The sequence below is a fragment of the Homarus americanus genome, unplaced genomic scaffold, assembly GCF_018991925.1.
Source record: "Homarus americanus isolate GMGI-L3 unplaced genomic scaffold, GMGI_Hamer_2.0 scaffold48354, whole genome shotgun sequence".
Taxonomy (NCBI): domain Eukaryota; kingdom Metazoa; phylum Arthropoda; class Malacostraca; order Decapoda; family Nephropidae; genus Homarus; species Homarus americanus.
The window spans coordinates 9,163,622-9,185,896 of record NW_024723833.1 but is presented as its reverse complement, the minus strand read 5'-3'; the positions used below and the strand labels follow the sequence as shown (position 1 = coordinate 9,185,896).

Genomic DNA, 22,275 nt, shown 5'->3' with positions numbered 1-22,275 from the left:
GAGCGGCAGGTGACGAGTGGAGTGTCACCCAGTTACACGCTTTGCAGTATTGTCAGTATGACTTACACTCGTCTCAATAACATGTGTGACCAAGAGCAAAGTGTAGGTTTTTTCTTATTACAATGTAGCTCTACTTTTCTGCACTCAACATGGCTCCCAAATGCAAATCTGATGCAAGTGATAGTAGTACATCCATGAAAAGGAAAACAATTACAATGGAAGTTAAAGTTAAAATAATTAAACCTCCTGAAAAAGGTGAAACACCATTAGTCATTGGCAAAGCATTGGGCTTCAGTCGGTCAATGATCGGAACAATTTTGAAAGAAAAAATTCTTGAACATGTAAAAGGATCTACACCAATGCAGTCAACTGTGATAAAACAAAGAAGTGGATTAATAATTGAAATGGAAAGATTGCTAGTGATATGGGTGGAAGATCAAAATCAGTAGCATATACCTGTAAGCCTAGCGTTGATTCAGGAGAAAGTGAGAAGCCAGCCCCAGGTTTCAATGTAAGTGTTAAACTTTAAATTTACAGTATTTTATTTACCAGATGACTTAAATTTTACTTTCATTTACTGTATTTTGTCATTTTATTTTTCTTAAATTAAGTAATTCTAGATGTATATAAGGACTTAGGCTATGATATGGTGGGATTTTAAACATTGTTCTGTAAGTACAGTATGCAAATAGGGTATGATGTTGGACTCGAGTACATTTTCGACTTAAGAACATCCGTAGGACCAGAAATAGTAAGTAACCCAGGAACTGCCTGTATACTCATATCCAACTCTCTCCTCCTGCATCTCTTTCTTACCTTCTGAACCTTCCCTTTGCATATCAGTTTCACAACTTATTTCACCTCAGTACAGTATTACAATTATCCAGTAATATACGCAGGAAACCTAACCCAACGCCAGACAATAAAGGTTGTAACAACGAACAAACTAATCACCTGAATGGCTAGTAAGCTGGTAAGTGGTGAAGCAATAAATAAATGATACTAATAAATATAAATACAACTTACCTGTACACACCAAATATTTAATATCTATTCTGTTTAAACAATAAATCCATCTTATTATACACAACCTCAAACTTCCTCTATAAAACAGATAGGCAGTGAACATACTCCACCTCAGGGCCGGATTCAGGAGTGGGCAAAGTGGGCAGCTGCCCAGGGGCCTCCACATATTCCAATATTATATTTATTTGTTTATTCATTTGGATTATTTTTATTTTCATTCTTTAAAATTCATGTTTATCTATTCCATCACATAAAACTATGTTCAGCAAGAAGCATGATACAAATTAGGCTAGCTACTCCTTGAAATTCATGAATACCTGGTTTTCCTATGAACCGTATATTTTTAATGAATGCTATTGCTTGTGTTGCTAATAATATATTTAGAATTCCACAAACATATATTGATTAAAATGAACTACATGGAATAACGAAATTGAGATTAAAAAAAAAAAAAAATAAAATATTTTTTCATTATCACTTCCATTACAAATGCCATCAGGGCGCTGTGTTTGTTGACAGTCGGTTGGAGGGGGTTGGGTCGTGTAGTATCTGCACATTGGTTGTCATGTGTCTGTCGATTAAAGAGGAGACTTGCGTCGCCCATGATTCGTGAACTTCCCACGAGCAGACATAAACATGTCTTGCAGATGTAAAATGAGAGAGAAAATTGTCATGTGTGCATTTCTGTGAAGTCTCTTGAAAATTTTTGACATGTGCGGTAGTAGCTATATCAGGGCTGGTCGACTTGAAACCATATGAATGACTCCAGTCATGTCTCACTTTTGTGTGTGTGTGTGTGTACGTTGGGAATTTGTACACTATCAATAAATATACAATTAATTAAAAATTTCTCTATGTTCTAATTTCCTCAATATAACTGCATATGGCTTCAAAATTCTCCAAAGAAGTGTTCAAATTTAAAAATTTTCCCAGGGGGCTTACAGCCCCGAACTCCCAGATATTTAGGCTCGCTTCACTCGCCACCCCACCCTCTTGGGTCGTTATAATGAGGGGGGCCTCCACAAAGAGGATGCCCATGGGCCTCCACAGGTCTAAATCTGGAACTGCTCCACCTTCCTTTATTCCTTCTTCACTATATAGTACAGTACTTTATTCTTAACAGCACAAGCAACATATTCAACTCCATACAAGTAAATCCTTACACTTATATATATATATTTTTTAATTTTAACAATTCATCCATGAAACATTCACTAGTAACCTGGGAAAGTTTATCATTACAGTGTTGCCAAATAATATATAAAGAAATAACCTGAACTGTGTTTGTAACTTTTAGTTGTTGTGCACACTCAGCCTCTTAATGCAAATTAAATCACATAAAATTCAAATCAGAATACTGTACTACTACTTTGCTGTCACTCAGAATTGAGTATGACGTTCTTCCAGCTATGATACAATGATACGAGTTAGATGATTGCTGCAAGTGAGTTGATTTATGTGGTGAGGCAGGAGTACAGACTGCAACCACACATCTTGGCTCTCCCTTTTCCTGATCCAGTGGTGCAGCAAGCTGCAATGACTGGGGAGAGGGAGACTTGCAATGGACTGCCAATAGCCACAACTCTCCCACATTCTCACACCAGGTCATGTACTCCTGATGGTGAATCTACAGCCTCACATCACACAATGACCACGCATGGCAGAAGTTAAAAGGGGCTGGAATTAGGGTTTGGTTAAGAGTCCTACTGTACTGTACCAAGCCAAACAAACTAAAATGTTTTCCAAAAATGGGAGATTTTGAAGATCTTCATAATTAACTATTGACAATATAAGTAACTACACTGAGAAAATCTTAAAATACAGTACAGGTATGTAAAAATAAATATAAAAATTTATGTGTCTAAAAGAAGATGCCAGAAAAGCATCATATGGAACCATCTGCCGTAGACCATAACTCTCACTACAGTACAGTACAGGCAGTGTCTCAAGCTGATCTGGTATTTCAATGATTGACAAAGTAATCTGGTGGAGGCCTTCTATGTCACGTAGTGTTGGAGGCCGTAAGTAATTTGCTAATAACAAGTAAACTAATCTTGGTTGACGAAAAGTCAAACATAGAATATACTGTACCCCAGAATACAGTTTTGCACATTAAATTCCCTGGTTAACACTATTAGATGATGCCTATTACTGTATGAAGGTCATCCAAGCTCTGAGGGGACTAATATCTCTGCCAAATTTCAAATGAAGCAAGTCAACTGAGGTCTCAGGATTAATGGGAAAAGTCAACCAAGGTGTAAGAATGCGGGAGATACTCAGCATCTTTCTTTTATTGCTTCAGATTTCAAACAAACACATCTACTGCCACTCTTAACACTTAGTTGGTTGGCTTGAAACATGTTTCCATCCAGTCAGTAGTAAAGGGTTGTGTGTTAGCTAATAATTGATGGTGCCAAACTGAAGTAAGAGGCAACAGACAAACCTCTCATGAGGGTACCTCCCTGAATACAAGTGATGTCCCAAATGAGTCAGTGACACACACACACACACACACAGAATATTCTTATCCATGCTGACAGCGACAAATGTTTATAATTGGTTTATTTCATATTGCACAACATCTTAAATCTATATCCGCAGCTTCCATGCAGATGCACTTACAGCAATTATGAGCTATTTCAATTAATTTGTCTAATTTCTGAAGCAAGAAGAATTTCATGGAAAAAAAATATAAGGAAGATTCACCTATAACAAATCCAAGACAAAATCAAACAGCAAACACTATAGAATTATAGTTTAAATGTATTTGTAGTAGCCTCCTCAGTTTATCAAGCAACACACTTTAGCACAGTATACCAAGCAACATAATGCTGAACAATCCTCTTATAAAACATAAAACAGTACTTTACCATCACACACTAACACATTACACACTCATAATAACAGCATTGTTCCACAATGTTCAGTTAATATTCCACACAGAAACAACCCAAAGTTTAAAGCCAAGAAAACTATTTTCTACATGATGTGATCAGGTAAAACCTTTCTTATCCTTTCTTCTATATAAAACTTTGTCTTGTTCTTAGTTCAGTCTAATGGTCAGGTTAACCTACATGTCATTACACCCTAACATTTTTCTCCATAAATTTTAAGGCCCTTTTTAAGCAAGTCTTCAAGGACAAATCCCCCAAGTCTGTGTGTACTGTATAACAAATGTACCATCATTCAAGAAACAATAATGACCTTTACTACTAATATGCTTCCTCTGTTGATAGAAACCTAAGAACAGTGTCTCAAACTAACACCACAACTACAACTCAAAATTATTGTTTCCTGGCTTTAAACTTCTCAAAATGGCAACTTAAACATGATGATTAAAACTTTAATTATGTAAACCAAGAATTTAAGTAACCTGATGAAATGTAATGACCAGAATCTCAAACACCATTACAGGTCAAAATAAACTCAAGTCATGCAACACTGGCATTGTGTCAATCAGGGAATACTTAATATACAGAAAAAAATGAAGTTATCAAGATACTGCAAAGTGTTACTGTATTTTTATGAGGAGGAGCAACAGCAATTTAACAGTTATTAACATCACATGCAAGACTCGACATCTACACTTACAGAGACGAGTAGAGGAACTCCAGAGATTGTCTCTTGCACAGACTAGAGGCCAAAATGAGGAAATGAAAACATGAGATTATTTAGGGAGGACAAAATGGGGTAAATTTTATAGTCATATTTCTGGTCATGTAATATTTTTCAACTCTCAGAATTCAATTATTTTTACAAGTTCATACCTGATGTAAATATTATAATAATTAACAGTTAACTTTCCCAAATCCAATACTAAAACTAACCCATTAGCCAACATCATTTTCTGCTGTAAATATAAGTTTCTGTGGAGAGAATATTAACATAAGATAAATTTCTCCATAGTAACAGCTGATCACTTTACTAGAAATAATCCTATAAACCATGACAAACATCTACAGTTGTTTAAATGAAGATGACACAATCAAAACAACAAATTTTGGGGTTTACTTACGTCTCCATGTGTTGGCGGTAGGTCGGGGGATAAGCCGTCCCAAGTCTGGCATCTGGAAAGGATATATACCAAGCTACGCTCATTTATTTGGTGAAGGCTACTCTACAAAATGTTCACTGGTAAAATGCACATCTCACAAACACACAGAAACAAACACCTACACTATGCTAACTAATTCCAACAATAATGCCATTTTACCAACAGTTTTCACTACTAAACTCACAAACACTGCCGGCACTACTCACATCTCTACAAGAAGCAAATATGAATGTTCTCGATATAAAAGTACACCACTCATATGGGTCATCATAGTCTGTCATTCTTCAGAACTCTTATTTTCTATTTTTCTAATTTCAGTGTAACCATTATTATTAAACATTTATAATTACAAGTTATACAACATAACTATTAATGTATCCAACACTAATATACCTAACCATAAAGCCTACTACTCACTAGTAGGTCGCCGAGCCAGTCATGCTCTCAAAACTTATCTCTCTCCTCCAACTCATTAGTGAGAGGCACTGTCAAAATATTAATCCTGTGCTTTGGAGACAATAAAAATAAAATAAATAAATTAATAAAAAATAAAATTCTCATGAATATAAGCCATTTCCCACTAAGACACAGGGTGACTCACTTCTTGCTGAGTACAAAAGGTATAGAGTGCTAGGAGGGAACCCAATCCTTTATCCACCAGCAGGGAACATAACCTGTGACTATTCACTTGTGAGGAAGATGCTCTACCTATGGAGCCTTACATCTAAGTGATAAGTACATATGACTATATGATCCAAGTTGCTGAGAGAATACTGTGACAAATTGTAAAATAATAGAAGGTGGTCCTCCCCCAAGTGCCACGTCTTACTCTTGGTCATGTTCTACCTACAGTAATGAGCCAAACATTATCACGCTCAATACTCTACTTTCAATATAACCTATTTTAATATTTATCATAATTTTTTGTCTCTTCCTGGCTTACTCTGCTTCCTTCCACTCACATTTCCACACGCATATACTTGGTGAGATAAACCTCTCATTCTTTCTACACATTTTGATCTCAATAGCACCAAGAAGCAAAGGATTCACTTTTGTGACAGCTACACCAATGCATCAACAACTGACACAGGTTGCAGTGTTGTTAATGTTTAAAGATACAGACCCAAACACTGGTTGTGAAGTGTGGAAAAGCTTCAACATGTGATCATCCTCTTATGGGCTATTTCTATAAGGCATGAGAGGCATAATATTTTTGGTTCCCTCTTTAAAACCTTCTTCCACGATGGAACTGTATGCTAGACTCATATCCAGACACACAAATACAGTACACACAGACTCAAACCTAATCTGGCATCATTCCTTCTTACAGAGGAGTTCAGCTGAGGTTTTCCGTTCCACAACATAATCCCAAATATCCATCTAGTTTACTTCTGATCTTGTACATACTCTAACATCATCCATCAGTAAGTCCTTCACAGAAACTCTCATCTGATCATTCATACACACACTGCTGCTTCCTAGCTGTCCATCCCCCTTACTTCTGGTTTGTCCTTCACCCTATTCTTCCATCTTGTTGGTCTTCTCTCCCTACTGCTGTCCACCTCTTAATTACAATCTCTTTATAGCAATTGTTCACTTCCCAGTCTATTAAAATGTACAAATCCTCTCTGCCTGAAAATTATCTTTACTTGTGTATTTCTAATCTATAAATAAAAAAATAATGAGACAGCATGAACATCACCATGATAAAGTCACACAAGTTCACATCACAGTAACACCAATTCTCTCACAGTTAATCTAACAAATATGTAGCAGTCAACAGATCCAGTAACAACAACATCTACATCAAATACAGAAAGTCGTGCTACTGAAACAAACATGCCGTAATTACTATAGCAAATAAACACATCATCTATATATCATAAACAATATTAACTTAATCCCCCAAAGCAAGCAAGTGTAGCCAAATAAACAAATGACAATCAATAACATAAGGGTGGCCATGCAACAGCAAACTTAAGAAGCATTGTCAGCACAACTTACCCTGGTTATACACTGACAGCTGCAGGGTGCATGAAACATTTAGTAAACCATGCAACACAGAGCAATTCGTGCAATAATTTAAAAGCAATTCAAATAGCCTTCACTCACATCTGTCTTCATGATACAAACAAGAGTGGTGGGACCGGTGTGGCCATAAAGTGAGAAGAGAAAATAAATAAAGCCATGCATCAGCAATGTTAAGTGGCTGTTGTATACATAACACTTTGTGGATTGGCCACGTTACGCTACAACTACCATATACTGGCCAATCAGTGCACAGTATCCTTTTAACAGTAGCCAATCAATGCACAATATCCATTAACAGTAGCCAATCTGTGCACATTATCCAACCCCCTTACTAGTAGCCATTCAGTGCATATTATGCAACCCTCTAATAGGAGCCAATCAGTGCACAATATCCATTGCCCATAGGCAATCAATACACAGTATCCATTAACAGTAGCCAATCAGTGCACAGTATCCATTAACAGTAGCCAATCAATACACAGTATCCATTAACAGTAGCCATTCAGTGCACAGTATCCATAAACAATAGCCAATCAGTGCATATTATCCAACCCTGCAATAGTAACCAACCAGTACACAGTATCCATTAACAGTATCCAATCAGTGTACAGTATTCATTAACAGTAGCCAATCAGTGCACAGTATTCATTAACAGTAATCAATCAGTTACCAGAACATCAAAGTGTTATATTCACAAGAGTCACACAACACAGAAGCAACACTACCTCTCAGGACTCCCACTTGTCACCATCACACCCACCGGGACAATAATGGGACCCCAAACCTCTATTTAACAGACAATACAGAGAAAAAGTATGTTATATCATGGGTCTGCTAGATGTGAAACCCCCATTTTAACGAATATTCATGTACAGTACTTTAATTTATCCTCAAACTTTAACCAAATATTTCTTCATGTCTCATAATAAAAGAACTATATCATTGAACATTCATCTGTCATTACTATTAACTGTCAACAGCAAGAGTTAAGGTTTATTTTCACAATTTAAGGTAATTATTCTTTTAAAGTGAGTCAATATTACAGTAGCATTAATAATGTTCATCCAGGCAGTGAGGCCTCATGTATCTGTTACCTTATTACATAGAATAAAATGGAACTGCTGTACTATAGGGATTTTTTTATTATCTCCATGATAAGAGTAAGTTACTCTTATAGTCTTACTTAAAAATTACAAATTAAATTTTAGAGAACACATTATGAGAAATTTACCGAGTTAAAAACCAATTTCATGCATATTTTTGTGTTTTAAGGAAGACATCAGTGTCAAAAAAAGCTCAAGCTATTTTATCTTTACATGTAAATGATTTAATACAGTACAGTGAACACCTCCATATAACAGACTTCTCTCTCCATACAATGCGTTAGATGGAGGGTTTCACATCTAGTGGACCCTCGATATAATGGATTTTCATCTCTATACAGTCCGTTAAATAGAGGCTTCACTGTTTAGAGATGTGTGGGGTAGAAAGACATCTCCTGACCCAAACTGAACTTCAGAATCCAAGTTGAGAGTGAGGACAAACCTTTTTTTTTTTAATATATAACAGAAATATTTTACTTGCCAGACTTATTAAAAGATCATTCTGTAGCTTTATAACATTCACAAACACAACACACAGCTACTCTACTCAACTAGTAAACAATGCTAATACAGGTTGTACCTCTCTAGTCCGGCATTCTGTGGTCCGGAAACTCCCGTGGTCCGGAACGATTTTAGTTTGTCCAATAGGTAGATAGGCAGCTTCTTTCTTTTTTTTTTTTTTTTACTTATCTGAATTATTATTATTACAGGAGTATTAAATTTTTGCCCCTCAGGCCCTAATGTGGGTCAGTGACCTATTCCCGGGTGGGCTAATCCCCTTAAAAAAAAAAGCCGCGGGAAATTAAGGTTTGTTTACATCCGGCAGTTCGGTTGCTCTCTCTCTCTCTCTCTGCTTGTCTATACAGAGTACAACATTTAACCCTTCAATATATATGAGCAGTAAATAAGTGTTGCTTTCATATTCTTATGTAGAGTAATGACGATATATTTTCACATGTGCGCACTTACATACGAGCAGTCTCACTTTTTTTTTTTACCATTAATGGTTAGCTACTTATATTGTTCCATTTATTAACATTAAATAACATTACAGGTACTTCAAGCAACCATATTCATTTTTTACATTAATTTTACTACAGCTAAACTCAGGGTCTTATTTTCTTCAGTTTTATATGTAGAACCAATCAGTCACTGGTTTCGTAAGCTTTAACATAAACAATGCCGGCAGCCGTCTCGTCTCCTCTAATATTCCACGTATTATTAATAAATTGTATTGTTAATTTTGCACACACGTACATTAATTCAATAAAAACAAATTCAGAAACATTAATTAAAATATATATGAACAGTAAATAAGTGTTGCTTTCATATTCTTATGTAAAGTAATGATGATATGTTTTCACGTGTGCGCATGCGCACTTACATATGCGATCTCTCTTTTTCTTTACCATTATCGTTAGCTACTTCTATTGTTCCATTTATTAACATTAAATAACATTACTTAAAACAACCATATTAATTTTACTACAGCTACAACCAAGGTCTTATTTTCTTCAGTTTTATATGTAGAACCAGTCAGTCACTGGTTTTGTAATCAACGAATACAATTCTGTGTCATTTCCTCGTGTGTTTTAATATTCTACGTATTATTAATGAATTGTATTGCTCATTTTGCACACAAACATTAATTCAATAAAAAAGATATTCAGTAATAAACAATAATGAATCTTTTGTACATAAGAGAAATGACGCTGTTTACACGATTATGCACGTCGTCTGCACGTTGGCGGGCCGTTCAAACCCGTCGAAATTCAAGTTTCCGCCATCAAAATTTTTATTTATTTATTTTTTTGTGTGTTCCAATAAAATACGTTACCGGTAAGAATTAAAAACTCGCGAAATTTGAGAAGCTACTATACGACATTTAACCCTTCAATATGTCTTCAAAGAGACCATGATGCAGAGAAAGTGGTACTAGTGCTTCCAGGCATAAGCACAAGTCACTATCTATCCAGGAAAAGGGTGAATTTCTATGGTCCGGCAATTTCCATGGTCCGGCACCGGTCAGGTCCCGAGGTTGCCGGACTAGAGAGGTACAACCTGTAATTTTAAAACTATTTGCTGAAATGGGATGTAAACTAAGAAATTCCTTATTAATGTAAAAAAGTTAGGAAATTATTATTTTTTTTCTTTTACCCGAGTCCTTACTTGAAGTCTAAGGGTTGACATAAAATTCAATGGACTACAGGTAGTTAATAGTAATTTAGAGTGTGTTGGTTATGAGAGATGAAGATACGGTGTGTGAGTAGCAGTCAAGTCAAATGAACCAAACATTTTATCAAGAGGAACTAGTGAAGGGAAGGTGAGGGACAAGTGCGAGCAAAAGCGGCGTGACGTACTGCTGTTATACGCATAATGGTTTGTCTGCTGCAAACGGACGTCTCGATGAGGGCCGTTAGCACCCATCTTGGGGGGCGCCACAACATGAGGAAGCCTCTTACTTGTCTGCGGAGAGGAGGAGAGGGAGTTGGAGGGCGGTTGTGTTAACTCCCGTGATGACCGGGATGATAGTGACTCACTAGAACTACTCGTGCTCTGTACTCCATCATTTCGGTCTGAAATAAATAAAACAAAGTTAATATAAGGAGCACATGTGATACTCTAATAACACACAAATACTGTATAATTAATTCATAAATACATTTAAATCACAAATACAATTAATTCATAAATACAATTAATACACAAATACAATTAACAAATACATTATATCACAAATATCAATAAATCACTTGACATAATCTAACACAAAATATTTGGCAGTGACCTACACAAGCATCATCATAGGGAAAACATCTACAGCTACCTGAAATAAACATTATAAAGTTCAGCCTCACAATTAACACACATGGTGTCCATAAATTATTTGAACCATCTTAAAATTTATTAACTTTATAAATATTAGATAGAACACAGCACAGTATAGTACACAAGTGGAAGTCTACCGAGATGAGAGAAACTGATGAAGTGTTCGTTAAATATCGTAATGTTTTTGAGGTTAGGATTTTTTAACTGGGTCGGATAAGTTATGGATATCAGCAGTATTAACACGATAACTACAACCAGAATACATGTATCCTTTCTTAATGCCCTTTAATCAATATTAAATTGACAACAAACTAAATTAAGTTCTCGGACATGAGCATGGACAAACAGACCGACAGCATGAGGGGATTTATTTTTGTCTTCTGGTTAGGTTAGGCTAGAGGGGAGGGGTGCGGGGTATACAACATGATATACTGTACAGGTGAAGTGATGTAGTATGACAGCACAACATAAGAAGCTTATAGATCATGTTAATTAAGACATTGTCAAGCAGATCAATAGAAGCAGAATGTAAAAGCAGTATTTTTGAGGAATAGTGTTGAAGAAAGGTGTAGAGGCAGTATATGGAGGCAGAATGTGGAGGCAGTGTGTAGAGGCAGAATGTGGAGGCAGTATAGAGTGCATAGGCAGAATGTGGAGGCATAATTATTCAGCTTAAGTTGGGATTGTTGCTCCTGACTCATACAACATTGTATAATGTGCAGGAGGTGAATTAATGTTAATACAGTATACACAAGTAGAAGCTCAAGCACTTATAATTCTTAAGACATATATAACTAATAGTGTTATTACTACTACTAGAGATCACAACTAATACTGCATATAGATACAAGGTTGGGTTGGGTTGGGTTGGGTTGGGTTGGGTTGGGTTGGGTTGGGTTGGGTTGGGTTGGGTTGGGTTGGGTTGGGTTGGGTTGGGTTGGGTTGGGTTGGGTTAGGTTGGGTTAGGTTATCATCGAGCAGCAACCAGTCACACATACAAAGCAATAGATGACGTACCAGACAGAGGATTGACAAAGGACAGCGCTGTCCCCGCTCTGGACTGACCATTGGTAGGAGCAGGAGGACGCGCAGGTCGGCTGCTCTGGACGCTGTCAAAAGCCCCGCTCATGGCAATAGAACTCGCCACTGTTGAACTTAATGAAACAAGCGAGCTATGCGAGTTGAGCCCTGAGTTTAGGCCTGTGAAGGATAATATACATTAAGCTTTATAATACAACATGTTTTATATGGTGAAACTCCTATTTAATGGACTATATGGTGATGAAAGTCCGTTATATCGAGGGTCTGTTAGTTGTGAAACCCCCACCTCATGGATTATATGGAAAGAGAAGTCCGTTATAAGGAGGTTTCACTGTAATCATTATACAGTCTGTATATAAACCAATTTAATTGATCAACCATCCACAATACAGAATGATGGTTGAAACTATATCTAGCATTCTTAACTCCATAATTCATATAGTTCTACTTTACTATGGAACTAAACCTATGCCTCTTGGGTTGGGACTCCTGTGCGCTATCAACAGAGCTAACAGTGGCTGAGATTAACAAGAGTTCATGTATAAACATAATAACAACTGCACTGTGTTGATAATGACAATAATATAATCATGATGGATAATTTACATGACTCAAAATTCATACAAACTCTATGGCTTTTTTAAGTAGGTCAATAACCAGATGAACTGTAAGGAGGTCATCATCACTTCAATATGAACTTCTTACCTGAGTTAAGACTAGATATAGACGAAGTATTGTTCCAGTGGTGGGTGGCGGATGGTGGGGGAGGCATGTTGGAATATGCCCCAGATGATGTTGTCTGGGCCTTAAGGTTGGACAATGCATCTGAACGTTGTAACTGTGAGGGAAGACTGGACGGTGCTCCAAAGTGCACTGTCTGAGGTTCACTTGTGGTGAAGGAAGTCACAACCTTCTGGGGAAAAACAAAAAGGGTCTTTCTATGCAAATTAACAAAAAAAAAAAAATAATAATAATCACACAAAAATCAGAAGTGAATCCTGACAAAATAACGTTCACCTTTTTTAATTAATGTAAAAGTACTGTACATAATATAATGTATTACACACTGTATCCTGTAACTCAAGTGGCATACTTCAAAACCAAATGGGCCAACAATTGAGCAACAAAGTACAATTTGTGTTGACTCACTTGTAACACCGGCGGATGTTTAGAGTGAGACAAGGACGCAGATGAGGCAGATGTGTGGTTATGTGAGGAGGTGGTCTGGGAAGCACTGGATGCATGGTTGTGAGAGGGTGGTGGAGGTGAAGATTTAGGAGGAGTCTGTCTGCTGTGGGCCGCTGACGCATCTCCAATTCGGGAGACGTCAACTAAAGGCTCCGGTTGAGAGCTGAAAATCTGTTGAAAAGAAGGAGACACAATTAGCAAGTTTACCTTCATAAAACACTACTTTCTATTTGGTCTTTCGGTGAATATCTTTCTGTAACCACTAATCTATAACTGTACTACAGTATATCCCAATCCTCACCATGTACAGTATTACCCCGCTTTACACGGTTTCACTTTCCGCGAGTTCTCATTTACGCGGTGCCTCACCAGAACCGAACTTTCACTTTCCGCGGTGCATCTACTCATATACACGGGAAGCAGCGCGGGCAGGATGCGCACAAGGTCGCCCAGTCATCAAAACATTACCGAGTTCTTCACCCGCCACCCACCACAGCCGGCCTAAGTCAGTGATAGTGATAGTGAGGATATGGACTTATATGGACTTTGAGGGGTTTAACAAAGAGGCCCTGCAAGCCTATGTGGTGGATAGTGATACAATTGATACAAGTGAGGGCCAATAATCTGCCCTCTGCCTCGGAACCAACCCTCCATCCCTGTGTGCCCAGCCATCTTTTCTACTAATGTAAGTGTTAAAAAAACTAATATTATTGATATTTCTCTTAATTATTAATTGTGTGTGCATACCATCATAAAATTAAGATGTAATTTTTACTACAACGTAGGTATTGTGTCTGAAAAAGTGGAGTTTGGGGGTCGGGCCAGTTTCTATAGAAATTAATCCCATATGTTCTATTGTTCACTTTACGCGGTTTTCACTTTCCGCGGTACCCCATGGGTTCAATTGACCGCGTAAATCGGGGTACTACTGTAGAGCAGAACTGGTGCTATATGACTTAAAAAAGGTTCTAGGAAATTTCATTACCAGTTCAGAATAAACCTAACCTAGCATAATCTAATCTAACCTAACTATGACTTCATCACCTCCAAAATAAAGACATTATCATCTAAATTTAATAAATATAACAGTATACCAAAAGACCAGTGACGACATATACTGTATGCCCATATATAAAAAAATAATATTAATAATTTATTATTATCCCAATAACAACATTGTTCAAGTGAATGGTCACAAGAAGAACAAACCTTCTCAAAGTGTTCTATAAGGATTTCCACCACAATGTTGCAGAACTTTATGTCCATGATGGCAGCGACAGTCTCCTCCTCTGGTCTGAGCAGCGTGGGTCCAAAACAGACCCCAAGGTTGCTCACTGTCATTAGGTTCTTCTCACTCTTGTTGGCAACACTATAATGGCAAGAAATTATATAACAATCCTTCTTTTCACTCTTGTTGGCAACTCTATAATGGCAAGAAATCATATTACTATCCTGAGGCTCTTCTATCACTCTTATGGGCAACACTGTACACTATACTCTCGATTTAATGGAATCCGATATAATAAACTATCGATTTAGCTGAAGGAATTTTTTCCATTATTTTTCACTCAATTTAGTGAACTAGTTCGCTAAATGAAGATTAATTCCGTTAATACGCTCACACTTACGGGGACGCCTTAGACACATGATATGTACATAGAAATATTAGAAACATTATTCATGGCTTACCTTAAACTAGGGGGTTTGGTGTTTGTTTTCAAATTTTTCTACAATTTCCAAACTTTTTTCCAATTGATAGCCGCACTCTGTTGACTTTCTCCCCCACACCACTTCCTTTCTGAGACTTCTGAGAGACTTTCAGCACGATGTCTAAGTACAGTAGTTAGTTGACCGAGAAGTAGCAATGAATAATACACACAGTGGCGGCAGGACACAGACTGAGCGGATGTAAACAAACAGCACATGCCAAGTGGCACATTTGGCGCGAAATTTAAAGGAATCACGCTCAATTTAGCGACTTAGTTCATCAAATTGAGTAAAAATAACAGAAATTTGATTGAAATCAAGCAAAAATAACGGAAATTCAATTTAGTATAAATTTTGATTTAACAGAAAGGGGTGGCTCGAATTAGTTCATTAAATTGAGAAAATACTGTATTGACAATAAATTATATCACTATATTAACACAATTTTTTTATATAATTTTAATAAGTACTGTAGACAAGTAAAGTACAATCAGGGACAAAAGTTCGCTACCTCCCAAATGAAGCAATATTGATCCCAAGTGAAATAAGACAGCACAACCTCACCAGACGACAGCCAGGGTAAGTAAGTTCAGATACTCATTCCCATAATTGTCGTTCAGATACTCATTCCCATAATTGTCAGTTTCACCACAGATGGAGAACTCTTGTCCGCAACTGATACATCACCACAACCAGATACTCACCCTGATACATCTCTTAAACTGTCCAATATTATTCTCTATTCTCTATCAACAACTACTGTATATACCTCAGGAGAAAATTAGTATCTATCTTATTTTCATAATATTTTTAATTATATTATGACCAAAATATTATTTAATTGAATGCACAAACAACTGTAGAATGTAAAATATATAAGTCCAATAAATTCAAACTGAAATCCACTTATAATAATTAACAGAAGAAATAATTTTTTTTACCGGCAATAGATAAGTAAATTCAATATCAAGTCTGTTCTCTATAAGTAAATATCTAGTAAAGCATTTTACAGATTGAGACAGCTTAGGATAAAACACATGCATGTACAGATATTGGACACTACAAATTAGTAACAAGTAATAATGACAAGAATTATACTGTACTGTACTGTACTCACTTCACCAAATGCTGAATTAAAGTCTTGAGAACTATGAAGTTTGTCTTTGGCAGTTTGTGAACCAGACCGTGAATATCATTTACACGCCGGAACAGCTGGTCTTGTTCTGTGAGAGGACGAAGATTACTGTAAATACTGTAGTGATCACCAACCAACCACTCCCTCTCTCTCACACAGGCACAATTACACACACACACATATTCTTTACAGTATATCAACAACAAGGGAGGAGGAGCTCACTGGCAGCAGCGATGAAGGCACTGTGTAGCTTGTACGTCATGAGAGGCTCAGGAAGGTTGCGGAAGTATTGCTTGATGGCAGATGTGATGGTCTTCACTTCCCATTCAGCAGAGTCGTCTAGCATCAGTTTCTCAGCTTTCCGGCGATCTAGACCCAACTGTAACAACTTAGTCACTTTGCTAGATACACCGACTAACCTGTACAAACCTTGATCTTCCAGCCCTGTGAACGTGTTAATATATAAATTAATTTCTTGCTCATGCCATTATGTCTTACACACAAACAAAATGCCTCACCTCATAACAAACTTAAAAAAATCCAAAATGTTTGGGATCAAAGCCATTTGGGATAAGTGAACTTTTTGGTTAAATGAAGGTCATTACTGTATTGTATATACAAAACCTATAATATTTCACGAAACACCAAATAAAATACTGTATGATAATTATAAATTAATATATTGTATAATATGTATAACTGAAATTAAACCTACATAATAAATAGGGTTAATAATAATACAAAGACACGTACAGTACAGTTATTTATGTACCAACAGTTAAAGATTGGGAAGCGTAGGGTTGTGTCGGCAGCTTGTTTATAAATATTTCATCAGTGGTAATGTATAAAGAAAACTCATCCATTATATACAGTGTTACCTCTGCTCTCCAACATGGCTATTGCTCTTGATGTGAAGCTCAACCCAACTTCATCTAGAGATGTCTCTTCCTGAGAACCCGGAGCACCACTAGGGTGGGCGTACATCTGAAACAACATAATTAGTCAGGCTTCTACCAGGAAGTGTTCAGGCCGATAACACATACAAATTGAGTATTGTCCCTAAAGTATAAGTCATAATTAATATAAAATAATTAGCAACAAATATTTGAGGTGAAGAAGTAAATACTGTACAAGAAACACGATGGTGGACTCTCAGCAGGAACAATTTGTACGACTGGAGAAGAGGAAGCAGCAAACTATTCACATAATGAAGAAGGTAGTGAGGAAATATTTCAATGTGTGGTATAGCTAACCATATACAGTATAGTAACTCTGCTCTGGTTGTCTCCATATAAATAACAAACACATCAAAACACCTCTAGGGAAATCTCTATTTAATGGACTATATGAAGAGCAAAGTCCATTATATCGAGGGTCCGTTAGGTGTGAAGCCCCCTCTAATGGATTAATTATATGGAGAGAGAAGTCCGTTATATAGAGGTTTCACTGAGTAAGTCTATACTCACCGGTTCCTTCCCATCCATGGCGTCCATCCAGTGCTTGCGGTCTTCCTCCGACAGCGCTTGTAGTGTGTACTGGACTCCTGGCTTGTCCTGGGCCGTCAGATCAAAGCAAAATCTCTTGTCTATACTGTCTGACATCCGCCGCACACAAGACCTCAGCACTATAGTTTCTGTCGACGTCTGCAACAGGCATTATCGAAAAAAAAAAAAAAAACAATTATCGGGTTCAAAACAAGTATCAATATATTATGCGAGTTTTTACACAATATATAAACTTTTGAGAACAGTAACTAACGACAAAAACATTAAATGATGACATTCAAATTCATCTAATGACAATAAATGACAGAGTATTTCATCATGTTATTATATCACTTTAAAGGTATTTAACAAACTCAATCCCCAACTTACAAACTTGCACTGTTTATGTGTGAAAGAAAGGAGAAAAAAGAATTGATAAGAACAAATGAAAATTCAAAATCTTAAAAGAAAATAACAAAAGCTAAAAATAAAATTGAACACGAATACAATGGTCAGTATACAAAATATAATATTTGAATTATATTATATTAATTTTTCCCTCTAATCTTTACCAAATACACTTACAAAAGGCTGTATAATTGAGTCTACCCTATATGAATAGGAGTCTACAACAAAATAAGTTATAGATGAAAAGGTTTAAACTAATCAGGGACTTAAACTATAAAGACTTGGTCAACGGGAACACGTAGAAGATAATGGTGGAAAGGTTAGCTGCAGACACTGAAGAATTTAAACAAAAGATATACTTTACAATGAAACCTCTATTTAACGGACTATATGGAGAGACGAGTCTGTTATATCGAGGCTCCGTTAGATGTTCGTCCAGTTTAATATTAATCAGGTGTGCTGTATCTATAACATTTTTGAGGTTACCAAGTTTATAATACCTGTATATGAGATAATTAATGGTCACCCTGTATACAGTTTTTCTCCCTAACCTTCCCTACTGTGGTACAACCTTTACTTAACGGACACCAATCTAATGGGTAGAGTCCGTTATATTGAGGTTTCATATCTAATGGACCTCTATATAATGGACTACACTCTCTCATATAGTGCATAAACCCACAGTGTATGGTTTATGATGAAGATGTCACTGTATAACACACCATAAGTAGTACAGTTCCTGCCATCTGACTTACAATTTTGTGTTGGATCTGGTTGTAGGGAATCATTGTGAAGACTCTGTTCTCCTTCTGGTAGAGGCAGTAGTGTTTAGTCCAAGTTGTGCCGAATGCCTCTGTGTGGGAGAGAACAATACTCAATGTGACAACTATCTTTAGTCAACAGGAAATAACATCAAGACCTTCATTAAAGTACAATGTTATAATTTTCTCCGTCACCTTAAACACCTTTCTCTTTTGTCGGATCATCAGTATGGCTTTCGCCAGGCGAGATCTACTGGTGATCTGCTCTCCTATTGCACCCATCTTTGGTCATCCTCTCTTAGGGATTATGGGGAAACTTTTGTCGTGGCCCTCGACATCTCCAAAGCATTTGACAGGGTATGGCACAAGTCTTTGCTATCTAAACTTCCCTCTTTTGGTGTCTCTCCCCCACTTTGTTCTCTCATCTCTAGCTTCCTTGAGAATCGATCCATGGCAGTTGTTGTCGAGGGATCGATTTCTCGCTCTTTCTCTACCAATAGTGGCGTCCCACAGGGTCCTGTTCTTTCACCAACTCTCTTCCTTCTTTTTATCAATGATTTACTTCACACTACAACTAATTCTATCCATTCTTACGCCGATGATTCTACTCTTCACTCTTCCTCACATTTTCCCCTTCCTCCTAACTCTCAAACTAGATCTGTTTCTAGAACTGATATCATTACTTCTATCAATGCGGATCTGTGCAGCATCTCTGAATGGGGAGATACAAACTTGGTTAAGTTCAATAGTAACAAAACTCAATATTTACCAATTACACTTTGTAAATTAGACGATCTCCCACCAATTACATTTCAGGACGCTATCATCCTCCCAAATTCTGAAATAAATATGTTAGACCTCACCATTTCCTCCAATATGTCCTGGAAATCACACATCCTTAGTATAACTAAAGCTGCCTCCCGAAAATTGGGAATGCTGTACAGATGCCGCAGCTATTTCACTCCTGAGCAGTTGCTCCAAGTATATAAGGGATTCATTCGTCCTAACTTGGAGTACTACTCTCATATCTGGGGTGGTTCTTCTTCTGTCCAACTATTAGATAGGGTGGAATCAAAGGCATTTCGTCTTATTAACTCTCCTCCTTTAGTCGACAATCTCTCTCCCCTTTCTCTTCGCCGCAATGTTGCTTCACTCTCTCTCTTTTACAGGTACTTTAACGGGCAATGTTCAGTGGATTTGGCATCCTGTGTACCGCCGGCAAGGCCGTGGGTTCGTAACACACGTCTTGCCCGCGGTGCCCACCATTTCTCTGTGGATGTCGGTCACACGAGAATAATCCGTTATAGTACCTCCTTCTTTCCTCACACAGCCAAACTGTGGAATGCTCTGCCTTCTTCTGTGTTTCCTTGCTCTTACAATCTGTCTCACTTTAAAAAGCTGGTTTTCCGGCATCTTCGTGGTGTAGATTAATACAGTACAGTGATTTCTGCTATAACGCGTGTTTTGATAACGCGAATTTGCTCTAACGCGATTTATGAATTAGGAACGATATTTGTATAACGCGAACGCTTGTTTGCTATAACGCGATTTTTGCTTACTATTTCTCCAATTTTGTGAATATAGTAAAGAAGAATATCAACAAGAAGCGTTCCGGTGATAAAATTCCTGGTGATGATCGTAAAAGAAAGGATATAACACTAGAAGAGAAGCTCGATTTTATCAACCTCAAAATCACCCTTCTCCCCCATCAAGTAAAGTGTTACATTTACTGTATGATTTCATTATTAGATATGAATGTAACATTTATTTAGACCGTGCTATCCTTTGTGTTAGGCTAACTACTAAATTTTTTCGATTTCGAGTAATCTGCACCTAACCCTATTTTCTCCATAAGCCCTGTTATTTCTATTACGCGATTTTCTATAACACGATATTTTACAAGAACACAATTATCGCGTTATAGCAGAACTACCTGTACCTGTATAACCTTTTTTCTATATTTTCAATTTCCTTCCATTCTTTTTTTTTCGCCCCCCAGGCTCCGTTGTGGGTCGTTTGACCTGTGCCCGGGTGGGCTAATTCCCGTAAAAAAAAAAAAAAAAAGTACCATGTTCTAAATGCCACCATTTTAAAACTGATTCATTCCCGACAGGACTATAGTACAGTACATACATCTATATCATTCTAAAGACTGCTACTATTTAAATTTTATTCATCTATTTTGTTCAGTGACAGAGAGAAGAAACCTTTCATAACATGTTAGCATAATATTATACCTACAGTACTATGCTGGAGAAGACAAGACAACTATGAATGTTAATATTCGGGTACTTGACACATACACACATACTCATCCAACACTTTGACACAGATCAGCATTCTCCAAGGTCTTTAAATCAACAGTAAGTTACTACATCTCACAACATCTTACATTCAGTTTCTATTTTTATATTTATTGGTGTTCATATAATAATTTAACAGTCCAGGAGAGGATGTGTCAATGAGTGAGACAAAGGTGATGAGCTCAATCACCGTACCCCAAGAGAATAGCTCAATCACCGTACCCCAAGAGAATAGCTCAATCACTGTAGCTCAAGAGAAGTAATAGCTCAATCACTGTAGCTCAAGAGAAGTAATAGCTCAATCACTGTAGCTCAAGAGAAGTAATAGCTCAATCACTGTAGCTCAAGAGAAGTAATAGCTCAATCACTGTAGCTCAAGAGAAGTGAGAGATATACATTATGAGTGAGAAATATACATACTCTTCTCCATGAGGAAGAGGTAGCCCTGTCTGGTGTACATCTTGTCCATGTTGCCGGGATCCATTGACTTCTGGGAGTAACAAGTTGAAGTTATAAATACATAATATTACTGCAAGTAAACCTGAAACACAAAACATACTGAGATGGTAAGTTAGGCAACATCTTCTATTAAACTAACTTGCAACATCTTCTATTAAACTAACTTCTGTACCATAGATGGAGGAATTACATGAGATAGTCTTTGTAATAACTACTGTACTTTATTAAACTAATTCATTACACTGTACAGTAAACAAAAATAATTTAGTACAGTTGTACCCCGCTTTACGCGGTTTCACTTAACGCGATTTCTCATATACGCGGTGCCTCGCCAGAACCGAACTTTCACTTAATGCGGTTCATCTACCCATATACGCGCAGAGTGTCCGGCTCGAGACGCTATTTTTAGATTCGCCCCAACAGCCACCCACTGCTCCCGCCTCCCTCCGCCTGGGCAAGCCGCGCTGTAAGGTTGCGCAGTGTGTGTCTTCTACTAACGTAAGTGTTACACCTAACTTTTAGTTTTCCCAACCTAACCTTTATTTTTCCTAACTTAACCTTTATTTTTCCTAACCTAACCTCTTCTATATTACTTGTTTGTTCATACCATCATAAAGTTAAGATAAAATTTTTACAACAACATAGTTGTGTGTCGTCAAAAAGTGGAGTTTGGGGGGTCGAGCCAGTCTCTATTGGAATTAATCCCATATGTTCTATTGTTCCATTTACGTGGATTTCACTTAACG

The 22,275-nt window shown here is 37.1% G+C and overlaps 1 protein-coding gene across 15 annotated transcripts in view; it reads right to left on the bottom strand.

Annotated features, from left to right (window-relative positions):
• The window catches only part of LOC121863873 (rho GTPase-activating protein 10-like), a gene marked incomplete at its 5' end in the record, with an annotated part of 64,713 nt that overhangs the window by 8,297 nt on the left and 34,141 nt on the right, over positions 1-22,275 (bottom strand). For 4 of the 15 annotated variants that reach the window (XM_042362778.1, XM_042362770.1, XM_042362783.1 and 1 more), the window contains 14 exon segments: positions 4,618-4,659; positions 5,042-5,114; positions 10,575-10,790; positions 12,061-12,243; positions 12,790-12,997; positions 13,234-13,443; positions 14,482-14,641; positions 16,097-16,202; positions 16,337-16,558; positions 16,993-17,098; positions 17,581-17,757; positions 17,989-17,997; positions 18,762-18,859; positions 21,491-21,560. In XM_042362778.1, the coding sequence (XP_042218712.1) occupies positions 4,618-4,659; positions 5,042-5,114; positions 10,575-10,790; positions 12,061-12,243; positions 12,790-12,997; positions 13,234-13,443; positions 14,482-14,641; positions 16,097-16,202; positions 16,337-16,558; positions 16,993-17,098; positions 17,581-17,757; positions 17,989-17,997; positions 18,762-18,859; positions 21,491-21,560 (1,880 nt within the window). 15 annotated transcript variants of the gene reach the window in all.